Below are 9,368 nucleotides of genomic sequence, written 5' to 3'. Positions count from 1 at the left end.
TGATGCACTCCAGACCTGCAGAGGGCGACCACACACAAAAGAAGTGGGTGGAACCCAAACTCTCAGCAAGTGCTCCCCGAGGGACCATATTCACCTGCGCACCTACTGGAAAGGCATGGCATGAAATGTTTGCAGGTAGCTCAGTTAGCCCTCTCACCTGCCCTGGAAACAAGACCAGACCACAGATCCTGATTAGTCAGAGGATGAAACTGGTAGGAAATGTGGATGATGTGTTGAGGTCATGCTTTTCCATGACTTATTGATTGAATTAGTTAGTAAAATGCAGTTTAAGTTGGATAATTTTGGTGCTAATGCTAATTTATGCCTTTGTGTTTTGTTGGATCTTTATGTGAACCTAATGGTTATGTATGATGTTACTTTAAGTATGTATATCGTTACTTTAATCATCAACTAGGTTAATTTGAATGACAGCTTGTTTCAAAATCAAGTAACGGTAACATTTATTCTTTAGAAAACTGTTTAGTAAAATGTTTATTGGAATTTTTTGAGACTAATGCATCTCTTTTCTGTTTATCTTGAAGGTTATCAGCCTATTTCATCCCATTCTATTCCATCATTCTGTATAAACCATCAAACCCAAAAGCATCTTCAAGATAATAAAAATCAAAGAATAACAAGAATCGAGTTGTCCTTTGCATCCTTCAACGGTTGATCAAGCAGTTTTTCAAGTTTGGGCAGAGTTGTGGTCACAAAACACACAGAACTTGACAATATGTATGAGGCAATAACCCATCTATAACTACCAGCTGTTTAAGCAGGAAGAGATGCTCAACATGTTAAAAAGTGAGTCTGTGTGAGCACCACACACCCACAAACCTCAGAAACTCAACCTGTTTTCCTGTAAATGGAGAGGGGAGGAGCAGCACTGAACAGGTTATCCAGGTGCATGAGAACAGGGAGGGAACCAACACAAAGTGTTTACTCAGTTCAGACTTCATTTTAAGTCAACACAGCAGGACGAGGAAAACTGAAGTGGCTGAGGCGGGTGAGTGTTAATCCCACATTTAAAATATTTTACTGTCAAAGTCTCTGTTGAGTTTAATCTAACAGGTATTTCCTCTTCAGCCCAAAGAGAGAAAACTGACTCTGCTTGATTCATCTGTAGACACAAAGACGTGACTGTCTGAATAATATACGTAATAATAAACCTGCAGCAACCCAAGAACACAAGTACAGATTTAAAGAAAACTGACTTAATTGTACTGTGTGTGTGATTGTGTGTGTTTAAGACCTCCAGAGTGAGGAAACTTTTCTAAAATGAGGACAATTTATCCGGTCCTCACTTCTTCAAAGGCCTGCTCGAGGGTTAAGACTTGGTTGAAAGGTTATTTAAGGTTCAGGTTACGGTCAGCCTGTAGTTGTGATGGTTAGGGTGAGGGGCGAAGGAATGCATTGTGTCAATGAATGATCCTCACAAAGAGAACTACAAGGTTGTGTGTCTCCTTGTACATCCAACTTTGTCAGGACATTTTTGGAAAGCAGAGACATTTTGGCAGGTACTCACCGACTGACAGACGATCAAAATCTGTTTGAGGGTTCAGACTGGGTGTAAAGGCTCAGGTTAGAATTAGGTATAGGGATTAGGGGCCAATGTTCTATTCTTTGGAAGACCCAGAATAGTTGAGGGAATATATCTCTTGCCTGGCCTCAGGATGTCTTGGGGTCCCCAAGGAGGAGAGGGATGTTTGGAACAGCTTGCTTATCCTCTTGCCCCCACAACCTGTCCCCAGATAAACAGATGAAAATGGATGGATGTGCCAAGGGTTAGGCATGTGATAGGAAGGCTTATATAAGTGTGTGTGTGAGAGAGCGAGTCATGTCAAAATTTGTTTCCTTAACATTCCTGTTGCTGTTTTCCCTCTCAGACTGACCTCAGATCAGAAGATGAGTGGTTGTGTGGAGGAAGAGGAGGACGGAGCAGAGTCTGTAGTATCCGGCTGTCTGTCTGTGAAGAGTGACCGCTCCAAAGGTTATCCTCTGAACTTCAATAATGAACCTGTACCCTCAGACACAAAGTAAGAGTACTGATATTAACTCATTTCTACGACTCATTTTCTGTTTTGTCAGCCAATGCAATGTTTTTGTCGATGTTGTGTTTTCAAAACTTTTCATGACACAAAGAAAAATTGTAAAAAATCTAATCTAAGAGGACTAATACAATTATTAAACCCTCTTTTTATCTGCAGGAACATAAGTTTGTGTATTTAGAGCTGAAATAAAGAGAACTCATCAATGATTCATGTGATATGACTGAAACTTATTTTGTGTTTGCAGATTTCAGTCCAGAAAGAGAGCAGAGTCTGTAGTTTCTGGCTGTCAGTCTTTGAAGAGTGACTGGTCCAAAGATTCTCCTCCATACTTCAGTCCTGAACCTGGACCCTCAGACACAGAGTAAGAGAACTGCTACCAACAAGTTTCTTTGACTCATTTTTACTTACCTCTGTAATCTGTCGGTTTCATTTTGTGGCTGCATGTTGAATTTCTACTAAAACGTATTTGCATGCTAAAATGTAACCAACTCTCCTCTGAACTCCAGTGATGAATCAGGATCCTCAGATGGCCAGTCTGCTTCATCAGGACACAACTCTGATCCCAAGTGTGGTGAGAGATCCAGAACAAGACCTGGACTGCAGACAGCCAGTCAGACCAGCACTGTGCAAGGTAAGACTGGAGGTCTGTTGCTGATGCCATCATGTTTAATAAATATTTATTTATTCCTTGTCTTAAACTTTTCCCCTCCTTTTTTAGTGCCTGGTGGTCTGCAGGAGGTTTTAGATGAACATAAGATCAGTCTGAGGAGGAGATGTGAACGTGTGACTGAAGGAAGTGATGCAACAGGAAGTGAACGTGTGACTGAAGGAAGTGATGCAACAGGAAGTGGAACCCTCCTCAACAGGATCTACACTGAGCTCTACATCACAGAGGGACAGAGTGAAGAGGTTAATACCCAACATGAGGAGAGGCAGCTGGAGACAGCTTCCAAGAAGAAGACCGTCCACGACGCTCCAATCGGGTGCCAGGACATCTTTAAAGCCTTACCTGACCAACAGGGACCCATCAGAGTGGTTCTGACGAACGGCGTCGCTGGCGTTGGAAAAACCTTCTCGGTGCAGAAGTTCAGTCTGGACTGGGCAGAGGGTTTGGAGAACCAAGATGTCAGTGTGGTGGTTCTGCTTTCGTTCAGGGAGCTGAACTTGATCAGAGATGAGCAGTACAGTCTTCTGGAGCTGCTCCATATTTTCCATCCAACATTACAGAAGGTCCCAGCAGAGAAGCTCGCCGTCTCTAAACTTCTGTTCATCTTTGACGGCCTGGATGAAAGCAGACTTTCTCTGGATTTCAACAACAAGGAGGTTGTGTCTGATGTCACACAGAAGTCATCGGTCAACGTGCTGCTGACAAACCTCATCGAGGGGAATCTGCTTCCCTCGGCTCTCGTCTGGATAACTTCCCGACCCGCGGCGGCCAATCAGATCCCTCCTGCGTGTGTCGACAGGGTGACAGAAGTACGAGGCTTCACTGACGCCCAGAAGGAGGAGTACTTCAGGAGGAGGGTCAGTGATGAAGAGCGCTCCAGCACAATCATCTCACACATCCAGACATCCAGGAGCCTCCACATCATGTGTCTGATCCCAGTCTTCTGCTGGATCACTGCTACAGTTCTGGACCACATGTTGACTACAGAGCAGAGAGGAGAGCTGCCCAAGACCCTGACTGACCTGTACTCACACTTCCTGCTGGTTCAGACCAAGAAGAAGAAGCAGAAGTATGATGAGGGACGTGAGACGAGTCCACAGGAGCTGACGGAGGCTGACAGAGAAGTTCTTCTGAAGCTGGGGAGGCTGGCGTTTGAACAGCTGCAGGAAGGAAACATCATGTTCTACCAAGAAGACCTGGAGCGCTGTGGTCTCCATGTCACAGAGGCCTCGGTGTACTCAGGAGTTTGCACAGAGATCTTCAAAAGAGAGAGTGCGATCTTCCAGAAAACAGTCTACTGCTTCGTTCATCTGAGCGTTCAGGAGTTTCTGGCTGCAGTCTACATGTTCCACTGTTACACCACCAGGAACACAGAGGTACTGAGGGCTTTTCTGGCAAAAAAAAACAAAAACCATCAAAATCGTTCTCATGAAGTTGATGACAATGATAATGTTGATGATGTTGATGAAGGTCAATGTGAAGAACAAGACTACGATGAATATTTAGATTCTGATGACGGCGACAATGATGATTATGGTGAAGAAATCGATTTTGATGACCTTGATACCTCCAGTGTTTCTGGTAAATGTGACGAAAATAACTCATCCTTGAAAGTCTTTCTGGGTAGAGCCATGGAGAAATCCCTTGAAAGTAAAAATGGCCACCTGGACCTGTTTGTCCGCTTCCTTCATGGCCTCTCTCTGGAGTCCAACCAGAGACTGTTAGGAGGCCTGCTGGGTCAGACAGACAACAGTCCAGAAGTCATCCAGAAAGCCATCAACAACCTGAAGGAGATGAACACTAAGGAGATCTCTCCTGACAGAAGCATCAACATCTTCCACTGTCTGACGGAGATGAACGACCTCTCAGTCCATCAGGAGATCCAAGAGTTCCTGAAGTCAGAGAACAGATCAGAGAGGAAACTCTCTGAGATCCACTGCTCAGCTCTGGCCTACATGCTGCAGATGTCAGAGGAGGTTCTGGATGAGTTGAACCTGAAGGAGTACAACACATCAGACCAGGGACGACAGAGACTGATTCCAGCTGTGAGGAACTGCAGGAAAGCTGAGTAAGTCCAGATGTGATCATCAACATTATACAGCAATTTCAAGCTGAAGCATCAGTGTTAGAGTAAAGATACACACTTTACACATTTTTGTACATGCAAAATCTAAAAGGTTTTGTTAAACTAACATTAAATCTGCATATTGATGTTAGTCATTTTTTACACAAGCAGTTATCATTGGATTGGATAAGTTTGAGATATTTTGAGAATCATCTAACTCTAATTAAGTGTAATGTGTGGTGCTGTTAGACTGCATTGATAGTACAGGTGCTGCCCCCTTAGTGCAGCAAACGGCAGAGCAAACACCACAGTGAAAATGTTGTTTTCGAAAGGCTAAACGCCAGCAACAATAAACTGAAGCAGAATATTTCCTATTCTGGAAATTATTTCATCTATCTTAAAAAAAGGCTCTGAGGTTATTGGAGATTCTCTCTCTCTCTCTCTCTCTCTCCCTCTCTGTCTCTCTTTCTCTCTCTGGGTATCTTTAAAATGTTATATTATCTGTAATCACAGACTTTCTGGCTGTGGACTCTCTGAGACTCACTGTGAAGTCATGGCCTCAGCTCTGAAGTCCAACCCCTCCCATCTGAGAGAGCTGGACCTGAGTGAAAACTACCTGTATGATTCAGGAGTGAAGTGTCTGTGTGCTGGACTGGAGAGTCCAAACTGCAGACTGGAGACTCTGAGGTCAGTTCCTGTGTTGTGATCACACACAGTGTATATCTGCTGAATATAAGACAGATAGTTCATCCAATCACCTGGCAGGTTTTTTTTAAAATCTATTAATTTGCAGGGTCATGGGAACACCAAAGTGGTCTCAATACAACATACCTAATTTTGTGGACATGCCCCACTTTGTTTTTTATGAAGATTAAACAAGAGAACAAAAAACAAACAGGCTGTCAGACTACAACTAAGAAATCAAATACTACAAACTAAAAACAGCATATACTATATAATATCATGTCACTCACAATCTGCAGATGGAGAGCAGAGCACCCCAACTTGTTTTTTTACCTCCATCATGTTGAGTTCAGGTGTTTTCAGGAGTTTCCATTTTCTAAACTTGTTCATTCTAAAGCTTCTTCAGCTCTGAACACATTATTAAACACTGAATGATTTCAAGCAGGGACTTCATCTTCTAAAGTCACATGATTTGTTCTTTATTCAGATTGAGTTACTGCTGGTTGTCAGAGATCAGCTGTGCTTCTCTGGCCTCAGCTCTGAAGTCCAACCCCTCCCATCTGAGAGAGCTGGATCTTAGCAAAAACAACCAGCTGCAGGATTCAGGAGTGAAGCTGCTGTGTGATCTTCTGCAGAGTCCAAACTGCAGACTGGAGACTCTGAGGTCAGACACTATGTTTTCCTCCTGTGCTGAGATGAATTTGATGTGAAAGTTGTGTTGACATAAGGCTGATATTATACTGATCCACACTGAGGATTTTACAGCTTTATCATTCATTATTCCACCATATTCACCATGTTTGTGACTACAAGTAAACCAGATAAAAGCAATTTGCAAACAATCGACACCTTCTCATCTCTATCCAGTTTGACCTGACCTTTATATATTCCAGCTCTGTGTCACACCTCTTTATTACATCATGTCTGTCTCTGTGTGCAGATCGATTCCATTCATTTGGTTTTTATTTTCACTGCATTTTCTATTCACAATTGTTTTTCCAGAGCTGACTGTCTATATCAATCAATACCTATACTCTATACACTAAATGAATGTGCGTACAAGAAATCTGTTAAACATATCACCACTAGCTTTCCAAGATATTAATTTACCTTTTTATTTTCTTTATCTTTTTTATTCTAACCTTTAGTCCTTCTGACATGTTTTCAATTATTGACATCTTACTCTTTCAATAAAGTTGTAAACAAAGAGAAAAAGCTTAACTGGTACTGAAAAGACTTCTACAGAGGACACACCGCTGTATCTTTGCTTATAGCTCCTCCAGCCAGCCTCCAGATGCATATAAGGATTCGAGACATCCTTCAAGATTGAGTGCTGAGATCAATTAATGTTGTTCATTCTAAATCTTCTTTAGCTCTGAACACATTGTTTAACATTAAATTATTTCAAAGTGGAACTTTGTCTTATAAAGTCACATAATTTTTTCTTTATTCAGATTGAGTTGGTGCAGGTTGACAGAGATCAGCTGTGCTTCTCTGGCCTCAGCTCTGAAGTCCAACCCCTCCCATCTGAGAGAACTGGAGCTGAGAGAAAACTACATGCAAGATCGAGACATGAAGCTGCTGTGTGATCTGAGGGAGAGTCCACACTGCAGACTGGAGACTCTGAGGTCAGTAGAGGGTTTCAGCAGTATTGTACTGAACACAGTTAGTATCAGAGAAAGATCCAGTATTTCCTGTAAACCTCCGACCTTCTCAGTGAAGCTGTGAGAGGAGAATGGTGACAGAAACACGGAGAGAGAACAGTCAGCCAATCAGATCAGCCAGAAGTCAGAGGTGTGGACTCAAGTCATGAATTTGATGACTTTTGACTCAACTTAACAAAATGTAAAGAGACTTGCAACTCGACTTGGACCAATAACTTGTGACTTCATCCGTGAATTCAATCCTCATTATTTTGATCTGACAGCATCAATCCAATAAAATTGCAGGAAAACCAATGAAGAACTGTCAGAAAAACGGCACCAGTTGGCAAAAATTATACCAAAGATAGTTTCGTTCTGGTATAAATTGACACACACACACACACACACACACACACACACACACACACAGTATGAGATGAGACAAGACAGGACAGAAACTGCTTTTTTTCAAATGGGTACGAAGAATCTTCTTGCAAAAAAAGTTTTGACGAATAAATACATTATAAGAGCATACATGATTCATGTAAAAATATTATTACTCAAAGACTCAAAACTCAAACTGTAGGACTTGGGACTTGACTTGAGACTTGTCCGTCTTGTCTTGGGATTTGAGTGCAAAGACTTGAGACTCACTTTTGACTTGCAAAACTATGACTTGGTCCCACCTCTGCCAGAAGCTTGTTGTGTTCATGTCTCCAGGAAATAAATGAGGATTACAGCTGACAGCATCACAACAAGTACAGACAGCTGTCCTCATTCATCACATCTGATCTCAAAGTGTTTGTTCTCTAATTTCAACACTAAACACTTGATCAGTTCATCTTTGTCACAGCTCTGAGATCAGTCTGACTGAAGCCTCTTGTTTCATAGAGCCATCATTACATTTAGTAACCATGTGGTCTTTCTACAGAGTAGAAGCTGCTGAGGTCCAGAGTTTACAGCTGATGTTTCACTGCTCAGGCTTTAACATCACATATATATCTGTCCATCTGTTTGTTCTCTCCACATGTTTTATAACTGACTCCTTATTTACACATTTGTAATATTTAAAAGTAAATATAATGTGACTGAGAGAAGGCTCCTTCAGTCAATGGAGAGTGGTGAATTATTTCCCCCTCAGGGTGAATGGGCTGACTGACAGCTGATGGAGGGAACCTCTAAACTTCTGTTGTCCGTCTTCTCTCATCAGGTGGTAGTGATCTCCAGTAAAGTCCAGTCCAGCATGTTCCCTGTGTTCCTCTGGATCTCTGGATCAGAGTATCATCAGAGTATGTGGGCTGCTCTGCTGCTGCTCTGTCCTTCTACACCATGGGTCTCAAACTCGAGGCCCGTGGGCCAATTGTGGCCCTCGTGACGATATTTTGTGGCCCCCGCCTTGATATGAAAGTTTAATGTGAGTTTTATATGAATGGCACTTTACTGTGTTGTGTGTGGAAGGTCCCTTTAATTACTTTTTTTGGGCAATTTTGTCTTTTTTTAAAATAATTTTGTCTTTTTTAAATAATTCTGTGTCTTTTTTGGTAATTTTTGTTTTTAAAAAAATAATTTTGGGTCTTTTTTTGTAATTTTCTTTATTTTTTAAGTAATTTATTTTTTTTAAATAATTTTGTCTTTTTGGTCATTTTGTGTCTTTTTTGGTCATTTTGTGTCTTTTTTTTGGTCATTTTGTGTCTTTTTTTGGGTCATTTTGTGTCTTTTTTTACATAATTTTGTGTCTTTTTTGGTAATTCTGTGTATTTTGTGGTCATTTTGTGTCTTTTTTAAAGTAATTTAGTTATTTTTCTGTCATTTAGTGTCTTCTTTTAGTAATTTTGTGTCTTTTTGGTCATTTTGATACTGCCTCCAGCGGCCCCCAGGTAATTTGAGTTTGAGACCCCTGTTCTACAGTCTCTGCAGACACACTGAGACTCCTCCTCCACCTGAAGACCTTACGACAACTATAAATCTGCAGCATTTTAAATGTCCTCTCTGTGCTTGTCACTGTGTTACATTATGTTGCAGCTCCACCTTGTGGAATTATAGAGAATTAAAGTTCTGATTATTACTACAAACAGTAGACATTTTTCAAAGTGTAACACCTGCAGAAAGAAAAAGGAAAAGGCAGATAAAAGGACAGTGTCCAAGTTATTTGAGTAAATCTATTAGCTATTGTATGAAATCTAACTTTCTGGTATTTCCCAACAGATTGTGTTTTGGTAGAAAACTAAAGAACTGCAAAGTCGGCTGATAATTAAATT

At 41.3% G+C, this 9,368-nt stretch overlaps 1 protein-coding gene across 2 annotated transcripts; it reads left to right on the top strand.

The window, feature by feature from the left end:
* The first annotated feature begins 887 nt into the window (after positions 1-887).
* LOC131962158 (NACHT, LRR and PYD domains-containing protein 14-like) lies at positions 888-8,597 on the top strand. 2 transcript variants are annotated; one of them, XM_059327119.1, is made up of 9 exons: positions 888-1,006; positions 1,887-2,036; positions 2,296-2,412; positions 2,558-2,682; positions 2,770-4,786; positions 5,297-5,470; positions 5,955-6,131; positions 6,922-7,095; positions 8,321-8,597. In XM_059327119.1, exons 2-9 carry the CDS (start codon positions 1,906-1,908, stop codon positions 8,325-8,327), a joined length of 2,922 nt encoding a protein of 973 aa, XP_059183102.1. In that variant the 5' UTR covers positions 888-1,006; positions 1,887-1,905; the 3' UTR covers positions 8,328-8,597. The 2 variants fall into 2 exon arrangements, with proteins under 2 accessions (XP_059183102.1, XP_059183103.1); XM_059327120.1 differs by lacking the exon at positions 888-1,006 and having other exon boundaries at positions 1,863-2,036.
* The last annotated feature ends 771 nt before the right edge of the window (positions 8,598-9,368 follow it).

Source organism: Centropristis striata, chromosome 23 (assembly GCF_030273125.1).
Source record: "Centropristis striata isolate RG_2023a ecotype Rhode Island chromosome 23, C.striata_1.0, whole genome shotgun sequence".
NCBI classification, from domain to species: Eukaryota; Metazoa; Chordata; class Actinopteri; order Perciformes; family Serranidae; genus Centropristis; species Centropristis striata.
Note: the sequence above shows the minus strand (reverse complement) of the source record. Positions and strands in the feature narration are given on the sequence as shown.